Here is a 19,357-nt window from a genome sequence, read left to right as displayed (position 1 = left end):
GGAGGGGCAACAGATTGGAGTAGTTTGACTGTGTTATAGAAAGGTCAGTGTTTCAGCTGGGAAAAATGAAAAGTACTACATAGAAGTTAAGTTATTTTAGGGGAGTTGGTTTTATTGAAATGTTGAAAAGTTATTGAGCTCAGTAGTGGAAAATAATGAAAATACATGTAGGACAATATTGTCATATCTGAGATATTTATCTTAGATACAGTGCTGATGCTTTCTTCTCTTTTTGCATCTTTTCACATCTTCAAAGTAAATTAAATATAAGATTAAGACGACCTGACTACATTTCTTTTTATAATAACCATTATAATGTTTCTTAAGAGATCATTTCATTTATTAAAGAAAACCAATTAACCAATTTTTGTTGATGCATTTGGTGAATTAAACTACACACACCCATGCTGGATTACTGCCAGTCCTGTTGAATCTGCTTAAAAATCTGGAAAGGCTTACGAAGACATTTTTAAGGCGTTGGGACGTCAGTTATCTGCAGTATTATCTGTGAATGAAGAGAAGCTGGAACTGTGGTGAATCTTACCAGAAGACTCTGCCAGAACTGCAGGCCTCGCTTGCCTCCAATAAGGCCAGCATTCATGATTCCACCATTAAAAAAAAAAGACTGGGCAAAAAATATCTCCATTGTAGGAAAATACTGCTTACCAAGAGAAACATAAAGGCTGTCCTGCATTTGCCAAAGGCACCTTGATGACCACCAAGCCAGAATAATGTTCTGTGACTGATGAGTTGAAAGTGAAAGTTTTGGACAGGTCTTGTTACATCTGGCATAAAGCTGACCCTGCATTTCATTATAAGAACACAGTAGGACTTTGTGTTGATGGGATGGAAATGTTGCCTGGTGTTTGACTAGCCATAATTGACAAAACCATAAATTCTGCTCTCTAGTCAAAAATCCTACTGTAAAATGATGGTCATGCAGTTGGGTTATGCAGCAAGACAATGATCTAAAGCACCTAGCCACTTGTATCCCATTGAGATGCTGTGACAGGACCTTTAAACAGGCAATTCATACTTAAAAGACCTTCAGTGTTGCCCTTCAGAATTTAAGCAGTTCTGCTAGACAAGTTGGTCAGAATTTCTCAACTGCAAAGTAAAAGACCAATCTCCAGTTATAGGAAGTGCTTAGTTACAGCACTAAAGGTGGCACAACCAGTTTTTAGGTTTAGAGGGCAGTTACATTTTTATATGGATGATATGAGAGTTGCAGAACATTTTTTTTTACTTCAGTAAATAAAATGAAATGGTGTTGGTGTTTTTAAATGTCCTCCGTGCCTTATGTTCTATTTTGCATGAGGATCTAAAGCCATATGTATGATGCTATGTATATTTGTAATTGACCTTCATGTATTTGCTTGTGTAAAGGTACACCCAAATAGTAATGACTACAACCTGATGTGGACAGGCTCTCACCTTAAGACTTACCTGCTCCGCACTCTTCAGGATTTTCAGAGAGTCAACCACTTCCCTAGGTATGTCAGTCTTTGTGTATTTATAGGTCAATGACCATTTAACATGTATTTACTAGAATAAGCACTCATGTTTAAAGAAGTGGAGGCCTTTCTTCTGCTTCTGCTGCTTAAATGCATTTATGCAAATAACTGTGTGTAACCACTGCCTATAACCACAAAGTAAGTGTGTGTAATTTTCTAGAGAGCTGGTTTTATGCTTCAGAATGTCTTCACTGCATTTTGCACACATGCAACATGGTTAATGCTCTTGTTTGTTTCCAGATCATATGAGCTGACACGCAAAGACAGACTCTACAAAAACATTCAGAGGATGCAGCAGACGCACGGCTTTCAAAACTTCCACATTGTGCCCCAGACCTTCGTGCTTCCTGCTGAATACCAGGAATTCTGCAGTGAGTGCCCTCCTCCGCAAGCTTTTCTAAAATCTTTGTTTAGATTTTTGCTTATGCGGAAAGTAAACATCATAAAGTATGACAGCCTGCACTCATTTGCTCTTCCGCTGTACTTTAATGTCTTCCTCACTCTCCTCATTTGAACTGTAGACTACTTCAGCAAGGATAAGGGCCCATGGATCATCAAACCTGTGGCATCCTCCAGAGGCAGGGGCATCTACCTGGTCAGCAGTGTAAGTGCATTGCACCAAATACTAAGGAAGCTTTTACACTGTTTAGAACTTGTAGGAATTTCAGCCCAGTATTTTTAGCTGAATTGATCATGCAACTCTGTAAAACTTCTATTAATTAATTGTATGTTCTCAACAATATTAGAATACAGTACCAGTACTGTAGTAAATTGAACATGAACATATAGTGGCCTCAGATCATGAATGCATTTTGCCCTTACAGAAGGGCAGTGTCACAATATCATCAACTAGCTTATTGTCTGTTAGCTTTATGTGTCATTAGAACCAGATGCCTATACAGTGAGTCGGAGTTAAACTCACTGGTTCCAGAAACAAATGTGTGTCCTAGACATTAATTCTCCTCAGAGTAAATCACACACATCAAAGAATTCTCTCTTGGCCGAGTTTCTCATGATTTTCATCCTTGGCCATAGTATGTAGCATCCACCCCCCTTAGAAAAAGGTGGAAAGAATGTTAGTGATATTTGGAAAGAGGAATGGTTAATGTCTTTTTTTCAGTGTGTGTGTTTTCTGTGAACTGGTGCCAGATCTGAAGTTGGTAGCAGCAGCTCTTGAGCTTCTTGTTATAGCAACCCCCCGCCTGAAACTAATTTCAGACACACATACATAGTGTGTGCTATTGTTTAGAATGTACACTAGAGGGACAAAAGTATTGGGACACCTGCTCATTCGTTGTTCATTCTGAAATCAAGGGTAATAAAAAGTCTTTTTTTTGTTGGAGTTACTGTCTCCACTGCTAGATTTCAGAGCATTGCTGTAACAAGAGCGTTTGTGAGAATGTTGAATGATCACCACCACATCCCAGAGAACCAATGCTTCGAAACTTGGGGCCTTTATACCCATCCAGCCCATGCCTGGCATTAGGCATACTGCCAATTGATTCATATTTATCAGCTCCAGAGAGTCCTATTCTATTGGAAGTACTTTTCTACAGGGACTAGACAAGCTGTGCGTGTGCATTTGATATTATTTTATTTTTGGTATTGGAATAAGGAATACACATCGGCTGTTCAGTAATATACACTACTGATCTAAAGGTTGAGAATTGGGCTGAGCATGGTTTAAGCTAATTACACCTAGCTGATAAAGTCCAAGTGGCACGAGATAATCTTGTGCTAAAATCTAACTTTTGCTCGTCATTTTGACTCTTCCAGCCGAGCCAGATCCCAATGGAGGAGAACATACTGGTGTCACGATACATTAGTAATCCATTACTGATTGATGGTAAGTATGCAGTAAAGAAAGGGGAGTGAAAACTAGTAATAGCAGACATTTGTATAAAAAGTTTTATAAAAACCTTTCCTTTTTTTGTTGATTTTTCTTGAGATTTTAAATTTGATGTGCGGCTATATGTGCTGGTAACTTCCTATGACCCCATCGTCATCTATGTTTATGAAGAAGGTCTAGCCAGGTGAGCCTTATCTCTCTTTTTTGTTTGTTTGTTTTTGTTAAATGAAACATAGCCAAACATGTATTACCCTCTTGCTGTTACATCGCCATGTTCTGAAGTCAGGATTGTGAAACCATATGTCAGCAGGCAAATTTCCATTTCGTGACATCAATTCAGATAGTATCCTTAAAATCCCTACATGCAAAATTACACTCTTTTACTGTCATTAGATGTCTGTAAGCAGCACACTCTTGACATCCACAACACTGGTTGGTTGAGAAGAAAGACCACTAGATGGCAGCAAGAGTATTTCCAGTTAATTTGGACAAATGTAGTAGGTCTACAAAGATTTCCATTGTCTCACTAATGGATGAGCAAGATCAGGTTTAACAAGTGTAGGCTTTCCTTAGCAACACTGAAAGAGATGAAGATTGCAGTGTGTCAAATGTTTATTATTCGTGATTTTTAATAATTTTGAATTGAAAAAATTGAAAATGAAACACAAGAGAAATGAGTTATGTAAAGAATCGCGCTGATTTATTCAGGTTTTTCAAACACTGTTGTAGTCCCTCAATAAGCTGTTTACAATGCTTTTTAACCAAAATATACAGTAAGGGAAGGTCTCATACATCTTCTCTGCTTTGAATTGAATGATTGTGTAATGCAGATGTCACATCACCATCTGTCCAACTCACTGTGGAAATAAAACTGTGGGAACTGGATATATATTGGCTAGGTGTGGCTTGGGGATACTCAGGGGTCAGATTGACTGGGATAAAATATAAAACACTTGGCCTGTCGCTATTAGCCTTGGCACAAGCATGGCCTTTGCAGAGTGACACTCAAGTTTATTTTCACCATGCACCATTATTAACTGTCTATAATAAATCCTGGCAGAATTCCGAATCCAACTTTTATCTTTGACATTCCAGTGGCTTTGCAGGCATTCAGGTGCTCACGATGCCAAGGAATTCTCATTATTCCACATGTGGTGTCCACCCTGTGAAACACTGCACTATTGTACACTGAGAGTTTTTTTCTGAATGTGAACCTAGTTTACAGTATTTTTACTGTGTAGTTACACAAAGAACAGTCTCTTTTTAAACATCAAATGCTACTTCCCTCTGTTTGGCCTGCTGTACTGTAGATTTGCAACTGTGAAGTATGACCATGCTGTGAAAAACATCAAGAACCAGTTTATGCACCTCACCAACTACAGTGTGAATAAGAAGAGCAGTGACTATGTCAGGTAAGGTAGACTCTAACATTATTATATTGTTGTTTTATTGTAGACAAGCGCTGTGTGTGTGTCCCTGTGAAGAAGTATTGCCAATAGAATAGGGCTCTCCGGAGCAGATAAACATGAACCTATTGGTACCATGCTGCTTAATGCCAGGTGTGGGCTGTGGGATATAAAGCATTGAGCAGTGGAACTATGTTCTCTGGAATAATTGTGCTCCATCCAGTACTTTTGGGATGAGGTGGGGTGGTGATTGTTTAATATCCTGACCTCACCAACGCTCCTGTCGCTGAATGCAATCAGATCCTGGCTTGTCATTGCAAATCTCTTATTTGCTGTATGTGATCTACTTATCTTCATGTGGGGGCTTAATGTAGTAAAAAACATGAATGTGGCATTAATTGGAAAGGATTTTAGCTGTCATGAAAAACAGTTAAATCATCACTCGCCATTGTTCCCTGTTCCCAAACGGAGAAGGAATGCATCCTCAGATGTGAGATAATCCCCTTGTTTGCTAATCATGTCAACATTGTTGCACTGTGCTCATTTCTCAGTGCTATTTTGGCAAAGCCAGACACTGAAGGCTTTTTCTTCCTTTTCAGCTGCGATGACCCTGAAGTAGAGGATTATGGGAACAAATGGAGCATGAGTGCAATGCTGAGGTATTTGAGACAGGAGGGAAAGGACACCACATGTGAGTAGAGGCTGACATTACTATGTCACACTCACCTGTTCAGTTGTAGTAAGCTGCAAGTAAGTAGTAAGTCGTATTTCTGCTCTTGCACGGTTAGTAATGCTTGATGCTGAATGGAATATTGATAAGGGAGTTTTATGTTGGTTTATGCATAAACTGCTTCGTTGCACACTTCAGTAGTCTTAAAAACCCAAACATTGTGAGTTGGGTAAAAAAAAGGGTAAAAAAATAATGTATTATTAGAATTATGTAGAATTATGAAACACTAAGCAAACTACACAAATATCAGTTTGGTCACAGAAGGTCTTGTAGCAAGGTGACTAATTAGTATTGTTCCCTGTTCTTTGTCAGTGCTGATGGGTCAGATAGAGGACCTGATCATTAAAGCTGTGCTGAGTGCAGAGATACAGATTGCTACAGCCTGCAAGATGTTTGTCCCTCACAGGAACAACTGTTTTGGTAAGCTTTTTGCTTCACACTGACATTGCTATGGGCCATAAAAACATTAAAAACAAATGTTTATACATTTTTAATGAGCATAAACAGCCAGAAAATAAGGGATTTGGGTGTGGACTCATTTCAGCTTAACTTAAATAGGTCTTTGCATGTATAAACCACGCCTACTATTTATTGGAACATTTGTTACTTGACCTTGCCATGTTTCAGCGACAAGAAAAGGGTGGACATGGCTGATGGTGAAGTGACCACAGATGTGAAAATTAACCTCACATTAACCATCACACACACATGCACACACACACACGCACACACACACACACACACACACACATGGCCAGTATGTTTCAGCATTGCTTGGCTTTTATACATCATGCAGTCAGGCCAACTGTTTTTCATTCTGTGCTATTATGAGGTGTTAACTACTGAGGTGGGTTGTAACACATTTCTTTGCAAATTACTCTCTAGTTAGTCTGTAATCAGGTTTATAAGACCTTGTTAGAATTCATTGCTTCAGTATTAATTCCAATTATTCTGACCTATATGAATTATGGGTTTTGTCACAGTTTAAGTGATTTTCTTAATTTGGTTTTAATTACATCAGGTACACAGGGATGTGTTTTCAGTCTGGATACAAATGTATGACTGCTTGTTTTCTCTTTACAGCTATTTCTTTTGTCCACTTTGGGGTTTTGTTCTCTTAATTTGAAAATTCCAAGATAAAAAATGTTTCCATTTTCATTTTTTTTTAGTAAAATGAATTACTTAACAGTTTGACTTGAAGGGGCCCTAGAATGTCAAACTGTATTTCCTCGGCATGGTTAAATAATGAGTTTGATAAATGGAACTGACATACCGTGAATCCCAAATACTGCTGTGTCCTTTTTCAAAAGAAAATCCAGCATAACCAAAACAGAGCTGTAAAACAGGCCAAATCTAAAACCCCAAAAGCAGTTCATAACAGCCATGACTCATTATTTTTACACCCCCAAAATTTACACACACCCAGCCCAATAGCGAAATCTCTAGCCAAAGCTGGTGTAACGGTAAAAACGTGATAGCAGCTTCCAGAGAATATAGTGTTATTGATACTGGAAAGTGGCAGCATCACCTCCAGCTCTGCTAGTTAGGGGAATAATGGTTTTTATGTGAACCAGGCCCTGTGACTCTGCATGCAATGGAGCGCAAGCCGGGAGAGGGGAGCAAAAGGGGATCCGTGCTTGACTAAAAGATAACACTAGTCAAAGCTAGTTGTTATAGTCTTCACAAAAATATAAGACCATTGTAAAAGGAAAGTCGATGTGTTTCATTTTGAGGCAAAGTAACAGGGTTGTTAAATGACGTCTGAGCTTTTTTTGCCCCAACCAAAGTCACATAATTACTATAGTAACAAAGACAACAAGACTAGTCTGTTAATGCATTACATGGCACCTTTTAATTTGTCTGAGGTGTTTTCATTTTCTCTATGGCAGGTATGTCTGAGGCATTATCAGACCAGCAATTGACCAACAATCTCCAGTTCCAGTGCTTTTTAAACTGTGTTGCAGCAGGCTCGTGTGAACTGCAGTTTGTAGCTATTAGCTCTGTTGGTATTGGCATTAATTGCTCCCTCCCTCACTCTCTCTTTCCTTGGCTCAGTGTCTGTCTCTCTTTCTCCCTCCTTCCTTGGCATTGTCTTCACCCTCCTCTTGATCTGGCAATCCCTCTGAGAGCCGAGAGGAATGGAATTGGAATGGGCAGAAAGTGCGTTGACTGAGCCTCCCAGGGTCGCCTCCTTCTGTTTCTATCTGTTTAATTTTTTCCTCCCTTTTCCCCCCTCTACTATCCATCCATCTCTAATCTCTCTAGCATTGTAACATGTTTGTAGACATAATAGTTCAGTTGAAGATGTTGGTTGTTTAGACAGCAGAATGCAAGAGACTTAACTGAAAATCGCCTGCATGGAGATGATATCTCTCTTTCTCTCTGTTTCTCCTACACACTGTCAGCCCCCCATACCATCAGTAATTTGGGCTTTCATTGGATTGGGTGAGGTGCAAGTGCAAGTTTGGTTCAGCCCATTACGTGACTGAAGATGAGCAACATATGCAGGTTCAGGCGCCATTGGAATGTGATGGATATAGCCTCCATATGCATCCATATGCATTTCAAAACAATTTCCCTTGAAAACTGTAAAACAGACTGATTACATCAGCAGAGACGTGTGAATTTCTGATTCACACCATAGATTAAACCAGCAGATCTGGGGTTCCCAAACTTTTTCATGCTAAGACCCACCTGTGGACCTAGTATTTGTCTTTGGACCCATCAAATCTTTTGTGAAGGAAAATTGCAGATACACCGGTCCACTGTTTTGCCCACTTTTACTTATTATATTGTCCTTTTACTCAACAATGTACATATATATGTAAAATGACCCTCCATTCAGTCCTTTAGTATAAACACATTCATGTTTTTCAAGAATTGTCAGACATGTTTTGATAACACTCTCTCTAATGTCTCTACCAATTTAAGATAATTATAATGCTACGAAGCTGTTGAGTATCTGAACCCAGCTTCAGTCAACTGCTCTGTTACAGACAAACATGATTTATTTGTTTTGAGTTGTTTGAGTCCTTCAGAGACAGCAAATGTACCAGTAAAACATGCAGTATACAGGCTCATATGTTCAGTACCTCTAGAAACAAAAATGATTGAGGAACCCTTAGGGACTGGGGTGAGTACCTCTTATCCAGAAGGCTGAACATTATATCATGCAGTAGGTGGTAAATCACACGAAAGTGGAGCACAGCCTTAAGTTTTATAGGTGTTCTTTCGTGTTGTCCGATTTGGGTGTTGCTGGTTTGTGTCCAGTTCCATTACGCACATCGTATCAGTGTGAATAGTTATCTTGAGTATATGGCTTTGCATAGTAGTAGAATGAATAGGCAGTAGTGAAAATACAGAGGTGGAAAGATCTTTGACCAGATGTACAGATGCTGAGCTAAGCCTACAGTCCAAAGAAAACACTGCTGTGGTCAAGCAGGACGGGGGTCATTTTACAGAGCTTGACTTGCAATTCATTGTCCCTGCCATTTCTCCCTCTGTTTTTACACTCTAAACTCATTTAGTGATTCTCAGGTTTAAGTTACAGTAGCTGAAATAAAGATTTGTGTGTTATTGTGTAGGACTACTTAAACTTTTGCAAGGACCCACAGTGGTTCTCAGCAGATCCTTAGAATGTCACTAGAACAATTGAACTAAGAGAAAGTGATGTTATGGAAATGCTTAAAAATGTAGAAATTCATGTGTAGTGGGGTGAGTTGTGCCAGTTTTTACTTAAGTTTTGACTTTAAAGCAAGGCCATTACAGTAATGCTTTCAATTAAACAATGTACATATGTACTAAAATATGTACATCTCTCTGGGAACAATCACTTTGGATCTGAAATATAATATTTAAGAAATATAACTTTCTGAAAAAAGTGATGTTGTGGCACAACTTTCCCCCGGTGTGTTGTAAATTGTGCCTTTTGAGAGGAGACATTGGGGTAAATTGTGTCATTGGTTATTAAAGTAAAACAGTATGTTTTGAGTTCAGAAACTGTAATGCTATATAAAAGCTAGACAAATTCAATACTTATATTTTTTTATTTAAGGTTTATTTACATTTTTACAACATCAAAGGCCAATTTTAAAAGCCAAAAGTCTATTGCGCCACATGAGCACATCGAAGGTCAATTTTCATAAACAAGGCTTAGCGCCACATGAACAAAACGAAATTCAAATGAAGACCAAATGGACTGTAATTCTCTTCACAGATCTGGCCTGCTACATAACATCCCACTTGTTGATACTACAGGGGAATATACATTTTGTATGAAGATATACATTTTTATATTCTGGCCTTATTTTTTTTTATCCTCTTCATGTTTAGTTTTTAATGACTTCCTGCATTTGTTTATCCACCTCGCCACTTGACGATTGGACTTCCTCCAATGTGGCACAGCTTAACCCAGGTCCTATGGCACAAATCACCCCAACCCCACCATTTTGGAAAAAATGCATCATCCAGCCATTTTGAGCTATCATCATGCTAGCTTTATAGACCCATTCTGTAGCTCAACAAAGCACTAAACGTGTGAAATGTTTTCAAACTTGTCTATAACTGTTCAGACACAACAATCAAAAAACCTTGATCATAGACATTCTAATTTGAAAGGCGAAAAATATGCAACCTCTCTTGCAGTGAGGCTCTCTTCTTTGCAGGATGAGTAATTTGGCTCTTAAAAAATGTGTAGTTACATAAACCATTTCTTCTATGGTTTGCTAGAAACAGGGGGTGGCACAACTAAATAAATAACTCCACTAAGATACAGTGTAATGCAGTGTAAAAGACTGTAGAGATTAAAGTGTACTCCTGCAGTCCTAAATAAAATCAGGTACAAAAGTACAGGTGGTTGTGTACCTATAGAATCTTTGCTGTTTTGACCCTTTAAAAGTTAACGGTTCAATTAATAATTAATTAATAATTGTAGGGCCATTTAGTGTACCAGGTTTTATGGTGTGCCTCAGATCTTAAGGCCTATGAAAATGTAAATTATAATAGCAATGACATGTGAGCCTACTTACAGAGTTTAAAAGTTTCATGGGGTTAATGAACTTCGCCACCACATTTCTCCCACACACCAATGCAGTTCTCAAAATGTGAACACTATAAATGTGATGGATATGGCAAGATAGGGGCCGGGTACCAGTTAACATGCATTCCAAATCAGTATGAACACATGAAAATATTTCAGTAATATTCTGACATGTTTTGTTCACACTCCCTAATCTCTCTACTCCTGTAAGATGATCGTAATCATATGAATTTCTCATACACACCAGTACAGTTTTCAAAAGGTGAACATTATGCTTGCTTCTTCGACATCTCACTTTTTCTCCACATTGATCACAGTTCTCCACGTTTCACCCCATTGTTTTCAGTCTTAAGCTCTCTGAGCCTTTTTCCCCTTGCCTAGCCCTTCATTATTTATCCTAAACCTTCCTTCTTTTTTTCTGTTTTAAGCCAAGTAAAACCTGAAGGTGTTATTGCTAAGACTTTAAGATTTATTGGTCATGTGAAACAAACCCTAAATGTTGATTAGTCTAATCCTTAAATGAGCCCTTTAGTTTAAAGTGCAACTTTATCTTGCGGTCCACTTTCTCTGTCTCCTCCTTTGCCTTGTCCCCCTTTTCTTGTCTGCCTTTTCTCTATCGCATGGTAAAAGCCACAGTGCTTATTTCTCCTTGCAAATACTTCCAGGCTGTGTTGCCTGGCATGCACCAATAAAATGGAAAACAGTAGTAGGCAGTGATGCGGAGGGCAATAAATAAGAACTCTGAAAAAGTTCAGTAGCTAAAAGCATTAAGTAGCCTACAAGAGAACAGGCTCCATTGTTTTTCCCAGTTTACGCACCATCTCGCCCGAGTTTGGACTGAAGCCACGCAGGGCTGTTATGCACATTGTAATTTTGATACGCAGCAAATGATTCCCTCAACCATTTACGGCCTCTAATATATTATTTATTGTGCTGAGCAAGATTTGCAGCAGGTTGCCCTCTTTTCTGGCCCAAATGGCGACTCCTATCTGAACGAGTCATTGTAATGTAATCCTTTATTGCTCCCTCTCGTCCTCTGGTGTAGGAAGGGGGAAGAAAAAGTCAGCTTCTTCATGCTCTGTGTGAAGAAATGTGTGTCTGTGTGTATGTTGGACTGAATCTCTGGGTATGTAGCAGTTTGGATCCAGTGTGAACTCGGTTTCATCAATGTGTGGCTGTCTTTAAGAGACAAAGTGTTATGCATACATATGTGAACCCATGTTGTGTATGACAAATGTATTTTAAAGGAGTCATGCATGTGTGGTGTCTGTGGGTTAGCCTGTCTCCATATCTTAATTAATTACAGAATGTCTTTGTCTCTAAATTGTGTAGGCCAGACTCAGTGCCACCCATGCAGCTATTCAGCGCTCCTGCTTGTGATTAATCGACAGGCTGTTAGAGTGTGTGATGCTGATTAAGAACTGTTATTACTTAGACCTGATTAGCCAAGCAAAAGGCCTACTTTATTGCACAGCATGCATTCCCCTTTCTGGGCTTGAATAACGCACTGCATCCTTCATCTGACATCTGACCAGGCTGCACTGTCAGTAGTGGTTTGTAATCAGTTGTGGGTTTTGTTCCAGTTACTGTTACTGTGAAGTCAAACATTCCTAGTAAGTGACTTTATACAGTGCTAAGAGGTTTTGAAAATTGGGTATAGATGTATTTACAGTGTTACATTTTTAATAATATAATCTTGTAAATCATGGTTCTTGTGTGGTAATAATGAACTGCAGTAGTTGTAGATCATATCAGTGTTGTGTTGTGCTTGTACATGAAGCCATTAATACCTTGCTGTTTCAGGAAGCCGGTAAAATGTTTGCCCCTTGTTGAAGGTCTATCCGCAAATGTTCAATGTTGTTTAGACCAGCAGACTGTGAGGGATATTCCAAAAGCTTCGGTTTCTGTCTCTTCAGGTAGTTTGTGGTTAATTTTGAGGTATGTTTTAGATCATTATTCTGTTGTAGTGACTATCCACTTGTAGGTCTAGCCTTTTTACAAATGGTTCAACATTTGTGTTCAGTATTTGCTGGTATTCTGAGGAATCCTTTCTATCTTCGTTCTACGTGTGCAATATTGCTGATGCCACTCGTTGCAAAGCAACCTCAAATAATAATAGATCTATCCCCATGCTTCACGGTTGGCAGGGTGTTCTTTTGATGAAATGCACCCTCCAATGTTTTTTCTTCTTTTCTTTTCTTTTTTCTTCCTAACTAGCTTTGTTTTGTTTTTTTTGGGGGGGGGGGATTTTTTTTCCTCCATTTTGGTACAGCAAGCCACTGGAAGCAATGAGAATATTATCTTAAATTGTCACAAAGTTGCCATGTGTGGAAAGAAAATGCTGTCTACAAATGATAATGAAGTGAGGCAGGGTTTGGGACTAGAAATATTTTGGCTGATGGGAGCTTCTTCTTGCACTGAAATTGAAGGGTACAAAAACACAGTCTGTCTTTAGTCTTTATGCGACTGTCAATTAAACAGTAAAGTGATCCTATATGTGGGCTTTAAACTGAAAGAGGTTGGTGCAAGACATCATCCCTGTTGTCATCCTTTTTAGGAACCAATGTATATCTGTAAATCATCACTGTCTCGTACAGACCTTGTATCTCCATTTTTCCTGTTCTTCACTTTTTGATATAATGTAAATCTGGCAGTTGTTCTTGACACTGTGTCGAAGTTTCATGATGAGTGGACCAGATCAGAAATGCTCCAAAATACTTTGAAATGAAATCTGCCTACGTTGACGTCCACTGAAAGTTAACGTGAAGTTAATTTTCCTATTTTGGAGATATTGCAACGTGACAGTATGCAGTGTTGACCCTAGGGAACCCTGAACATCCCAGTAGACTTCACCTTCATACGCCCAGAGTGACGCTAACAGCCAGCACAGTTTTCTGTTGTGACCCTATAGAGCAGAATGAAGTCTTTCACTGCAGTGCTGATATTTCATCTCTGACCTCATTCAGGCACCTCCACCCATTGTTAAATTGTTTATAAAAAGTCACCCAAAGCTGATTTGAAAACGATTTGTTATGGGAGTGATGCAACGATGTCGGATGTCACAACAAGTAGTGAGCTGATATATAACACCATTGTTATTGTTGTTGTGGCTTGGTGTGTGGTGCAGCCATGGCGGCGGGTTTGGTTTTGGGCTGGAGCTCAGGGTGCAGTCTTCCTTCTCTCTCTTCCAGTGCCCAGCTGCTCATAATAGCACTTTGCTCTTGATCTTTTCTTGTTGATATTTATTTATTTTCCTAACTGTGAATATTTTGTGGTCACGTTAATAGGGCCTCCTGGTATATGTTGAAGAGCCAGAGCGAAAGAGTCTGCTTGTGAGGGCTTAGGCAGTGGGGAAGACCGGCGTCTGCTCCTAATTGGGGGAAAATGCGTAGCACATGGAGATCGGTTGGCAGAATTTGGTGAGGAGTGTGTGTGAAGTTTGCGTGGAGGGTGCATGAGGTCTGTGCGGTGATGGATATTCAGGGAGCATAAAAGGTTATGTGCACATTTATCATATTGTGCAGTGTGTGTATGTGTGTGTCATGCTGGCATTTGTTTTGGATTTCAGTTGTTCTTTTTTATATGGGATATTTTGTTGTTGACTTACTTTTGCGTTGTGTGGGAAACCTTGCTGAAATTTAGAAAAGGGGGGAAAGTAAAAGGGGGGATTCTGTTGAAAGTAAGAAAATCAAAATTGCACCACTTTGCCAGGAACTACTGTAGGATTTATCCCTCTAATGTTTCTAGCCTTGGCACAGTGTTGCATACAATCTGCAGACCCATCTGACCTCACCAGCCTGCTCTGAATAGCTGGATTGTTTGGGAAATAAATAAGGACGGAACTCAGTATTTGACAAGATTCAACAAGTAATAAAAGATGAAGTCATTTAGATGCAGCGTTTCTGTTAGCTTTGTTTTGCAGAATACAGTGAAGACTAAAAGTCTGCTCAGCTTGTATCCTTTTTGTGATGTTTACTTTCTATGAATTCAGACATTTGGTTTAGTCTATATGCTTAAACAAGTGGGAACCCAGTTGCTGCATCTCTAAAGTGAGCTTAGTTTAATACACATCATGTGATATAATTCATTGCTTCAATCAGTATCCAATTTAAGTAGTAACTGAATCTGAAATAACGAATATTCTGTTGCTTCTGCTCTCATAGGCTTACTGGTGACCACCCTCTTAATGTTTATCCAGTAGTGTGAGTGCATGGCAGTGAACTCATATGATCCAGCCAGAGACACATGCACACAAAAAAGACACTCTCTTACCATAATAGCAAAGCTCAGCTGTTTGAGAGCTCAGAGTGAAAAGAGCAACAAGAGTTCATTTGAGCACAGGGAACTCCCTCTCAGTTTGGTAAAAGGGCGTTATTGTACAGCCCTCTTTGACTGAGTGGCTTAAGATAGGGATAAATATTGCAGAGACTGTGAAATTGCCAGGTGCCTTTTCACACTTGGAAAATAGTTTTCCAGCTTTTCCCTGGCGTGGCAATAACGGGTAGGGGGGCTGATGCATATTCATATTACTGTAAGGATTTTTAAAAATGGAAATGAATACTCAAAAGACTCCATTTGTACTCATTCACATTACAAGTACATCACTTTAATTCATGGTGATGTTCTAGTGTGGCATTTGTCTATATTTCTCTGTACTTAATATATACCTGCTCTGCTGTAGTTATTTTACTCCATACAGTTTAAGTTCATCCTAATTACAAGCTTACAGTTTGTGTAAACAGACTAAGTTGACTTGCCTAAACAAATTGGATGAACATGGAAGCTTGGAAAAGAGAGTAGAGCACATATTGTTTTTTTATGATTTTAAAAACCATTTAACCAAGATTATTATTATTATTGTTTACAACATAGACTTTGTTTCCAGCGTCTACCATTTGCGAGCAGTTGAGCTGAAAGTGGAAATGTTTAGCTTAACCCACAGGCAGGGTTACAGACAGTTGTTAGAACTGTCTTGTAAATTAAGGCAAACACAACTAATTCAATACAGCCTTGTTTTGTTTGAACCAGATTTTCTTTCCAAACTATGTGCATTAAAATATTTGCATCAAAATAAACGGGATAAGTGAAAAATAAATAAATATTTATTTTTGACCACAATTGCAAATATCAGCACCATCTTTTGTTTACATTATATCTGTAGTATCATTTTGATTAACCTAGGAATAAAAACTTGTTGAAATTGGGGTATGTTTTGTGGCTTATACTTACAGAAACACTTTAACTGATAGAATAATGTAATAGAACATAAACACATAAATCTATGGTGAATCTTTAGCAATATCTGTCTGAAATGTGAGGAAATTTGAGGGAAAAATGGGAGGAGTGGGTGATATGTCAAAAATACATCAGCACAGTACTTGACTTCATTTTTGTGATATGGTATTTCTATATCAGAATAATTTGATACACCGGGGAAATGTACTAAGATCACAATTCATTTCATTTTACTGCTATTAAAACTAATTATGTTTTTTATTTTTTTACCTACCGTGTAGATGTAGTTCAGAGTTCGCTGAACTACAACTGCTTATACATTATGTGTTGTATTTAAATTTCTGAGTATATCATAGACATGGTCAGATCTTTTACAACACAGACCAACTGTATCATAGAGGCCTGGTTAGCTATATTAAGTACAGTGCACTGTATGAACGTAGAATAAAAAAAAAATTATCCATAGAATAGTATCCAGGTTTGATAGTATTACTACTATAAAAGTACAGGTTTTATTTTTTGTCTGTTCCTACAGAAAAAATAAGGATCATCATCAACAGCAATAATGGACATTAAACAGAAGCCAGTATAATAGTACAAGACCAAGAAATAACAAGCGATTAAATTATTAAATTGAGGTGAAAATTGCCTTTGTAATTGTTCAGATGTTTTAACAAGTATTGTAAATGAGGAATTGCTGCAATTCTGTTGTAATTACACTCAAATTATTAACACCATTTTAAAACACAGTGTAGTTTAATATTAAAAAGCCCTTCATTTGATTCTCAGAACAGCTGTTTCTTTACAAAAGTCAATGGAAGGCACACTCCTGCTATTTTAACTTTATCTGAACCATCCATACCACATGTTAGCTTGAGATTTGGCCTGCGTTTGCTTTGAAAAAGTTTCTAATAACATTTTTATGAGTTCATGAATGCATCTGTAAATGTTTCTTATCCTGGTCTGTGTTTAATCTTTTCCATTAAATGTTAAGCTTACTGAATTTAATCCATTCCATTCCTAGTAGCTGGTCTTTGATGAAAAATTCTTCTAATTTTTGAAATTTTAAAATCAGTAGCAGACAACTGCCTGCAAAACCGCCTGTATAGCCCAAGATCAGGCCTCTTTAGTGTCACTTGTCTGCATAAGGGAGCCTGAGTAGTTACTTTCTCTTCTGTTCCCTGAACTCTGTGTGTGTGTGTGTGTGTGTGTGTGTGTGTGTGTGTGTGTGTGTGTGTGTGTGTGTGTGTGTGTTTCTGTTTTCAGAACTGTATGGTTTTGATGTTCTCATTGATTCCAACCTCAAGCCATGGCTCTTGGAAGTCAACCTCTCTCCATCATTGGCGTGGTGAGTGACATATCAGTTTTGACATTATGAGCTCATGCTTCTATACCATGAGGTTTTCCATTTTGTTGTGTGCCTTTATGTTTCTCACAGATGCAGGCATTGCATTGTTTTGTTTTCTTATAAATGCCATTCCCCACAAATGAACCACATTTTTACACATACAGTGGTATGCAAACATTTGAGCATCCCTGGTCAAAATATCATTTTCTCTGAATAACTTAGCAAGTAAAGATGACCTGATACATAAACGCATAAATAATCAAAAAGGAAAAAGGCCTGAAGCAAAGGTTTGGGCCCCCAGCATTGTCAGTACTTAGTAATGTCAAGTGTCATATTATTTGTCCATTGTGAAATTTCTCCCATCACTGGCTGCAAAACAAGTCCAAAACATTAACAATCCAGTGCTTAACAGTTCGGGAGTTGTCTTTTTTCCATTCAATTCGACACCCCTTTTTCTTCAAACATGCATTTTCTCTTTGTGGCCAAAAGATTCAAGTTTAACTTGAATCAGTCCACATGATTGTTTCCAAAATGTATTTCAGAGCTTGTAATTCTAATTTTTCATCTGATGGCTCTTTCATGAAGGTCATATTTGTGCATATTAAGTCGGCTAAATCTTTGTGAAGGTCTTTTGCGGTCAAAAAGACTCTCTTACACTCTTATGAGCAGGTCTCTTGGAAAGTTTTCTTAGTCTTTTAGACCTCTACTTGAAATGCAATGTTCCATGTTAACTGCCTTTTCTTTCTTTTTAAGATCTTCTTCTGAAGATCTCGACTTCTCCTGCTTTGTGTTCTTCAGTTATTTTAAGTCTGGGAGCTTGGTAAAAGTTATTTAAGAGCTCAGATCTCTTCAAGTGCCTAAACATTTGAATATCTGTTTCTTTTTTCACTAATTTCACAAATTGTACAAAACAGAAATAATACAATAATCTTGCTTAAAAAGTTCCCCATTTACTTTATGCTTTTTGAAGATGATTCTTCTACTCCCTTAACTGTTCGCAGTAGCAGACATTTTGGCCAGGGATGGCCAAACCTTTCCATGCCACTGTATTTTTTGCTTCCAGCACAGCCAGACACACAAGCTAATCCATCCTAAATAGCCAATTCAGAGTGAATGCCTAAAAGTGTCCTAAAAAATGTCATGAGCAGTTAAGCTCAAAAGGGGCTTGGCAAGCCCATGTTTTTGACCAGGGCTTCAGAAGTAGTGATTCATCATGACCCTTTACCTGCATTTTTTAAATTATAGCATGCTTACTTTTAAGGACAATTTAATTTCAGACCGCTGGCCATATCACAAATATCAACAACTGCATAAAACATCTGTTTGACTCATTTTTTCAAGTCTTCTTTTGTGCAGCAACAGCTGGGTGTGTCTAACTGAAAACACAGATAGGTGAACATATACAAGTGGGTTAGATCCACCCATGTGCTTTTCACAGTTTGTTAAAAACCCAGACTCAAAGACAGCCTTCATGCTGGTTTGGCATATGGAAAAAGAAATTCCTAATGAAGTCTAAAACAAGTCAAGGGTTTTCCCCCCAAACACTACTCTGCCTGTAAGCATACTGTAAACATGCCTATAAACATGTTGTACAGTGATTCTTAAAATAGCCCAAACTTCTGTGACATTTAAACTTAAATGGTTAAGTTTACTGCATTTTCACTTTTAGTGTCAATAAATTTTTGTTCAGCTAGATTTAACTTTAACTTTTATGTCATCTGCTTCTTGAAAAACAACCTTGTCTTTCTTTTCCAGGGTAATAAAATGTCACTTAAATGTGAAACGTGTTCCCACTATTACCCTGTAATTGCCATTTAGCCTTTGCCATGGAAAGGGCTGAATTAGGTGTTGTGTAACATTCACATGCATCTAGTTTTGGGCTTTCTAATTGACTTTTCTGGTTGATCTTTGTATTTTGAGTTAGTGTTTCACTTTAAGCATGGGTTGTAGATGTTGAGACAGGCACACCTATACAATTAATAGTTTAAATGACATTTGTCTATTTCAGAATTTAATTCAATGGTAATAATGTGGGACACATGATAAGAATAGATATTAAATATGACCTGAATATGAATTGTTTGTTTTTGTTTTTAGTGGGATATACATTTTGTCTGTCTGAAATGAAAACACAAGAGTGTTGCTATTGGAAACAGCTGCTACAATTTTGGATAATACATTGCTATTTAATAAGCATGCATTCTTGTATAGGCCACTGTTTGATACATCATATTCTG

The 19,357-nt window shown here is 38.1% G+C and overlaps 1 protein-coding gene across 3 annotated transcripts in view; it reads left to right on the top strand.

The window, feature by feature from the left end:
• The window catches only part of ttll5 (tubulin tyrosine ligase-like family, member 5), a 66,687-nt gene that overhangs the window by 5,031 nt on the left and 42,299 nt on the right, over positions 1–19,357 (top strand). For all 3 annotated transcript variants that reach the window (XM_072689173.1, XM_072689170.1, XM_072689172.1), the window contains exons 5-13: positions 1,387–1,493; positions 1,755–1,885; positions 2,036–2,118; positions 3,291–3,360; positions 3,463–3,547; positions 4,674–4,775; positions 5,369–5,460; positions 5,812–5,919; positions 17,039–17,120. In XM_072689173.1, coding sequence (XP_072545274.1) covers positions 1,387–1,493; positions 1,755–1,885; positions 2,036–2,118; positions 3,291–3,360; positions 3,463–3,547; positions 4,674–4,775; positions 5,369–5,460; positions 5,812–5,919; positions 17,039–17,120 — 860 coding nt within the window. The remainder of the gene's footprint in view (positions 1–1,386; positions 1,494–1,754; positions 1,886–2,035; positions 2,119–3,290; positions 3,361–3,462; positions 3,548–4,673; positions 4,776–5,368; positions 5,461–5,811; positions 5,920–17,038; positions 17,121–19,357) is intronic.

Source organism: Salminus brasiliensis, chromosome 10 (genome assembly GCF_030463535.1).
Source record: "Salminus brasiliensis chromosome 10, fSalBra1.hap2, whole genome shotgun sequence".
In the NCBI taxonomy this organism is placed as follows: Eukaryota; Metazoa; Chordata; class Actinopteri; order Characiformes; family Bryconidae; genus Salminus; species Salminus brasiliensis.
The sequence above is the reverse complement of the archived record's forward strand: the minus strand, read 5'-3'. Positions and strand labels throughout refer to the sequence as shown.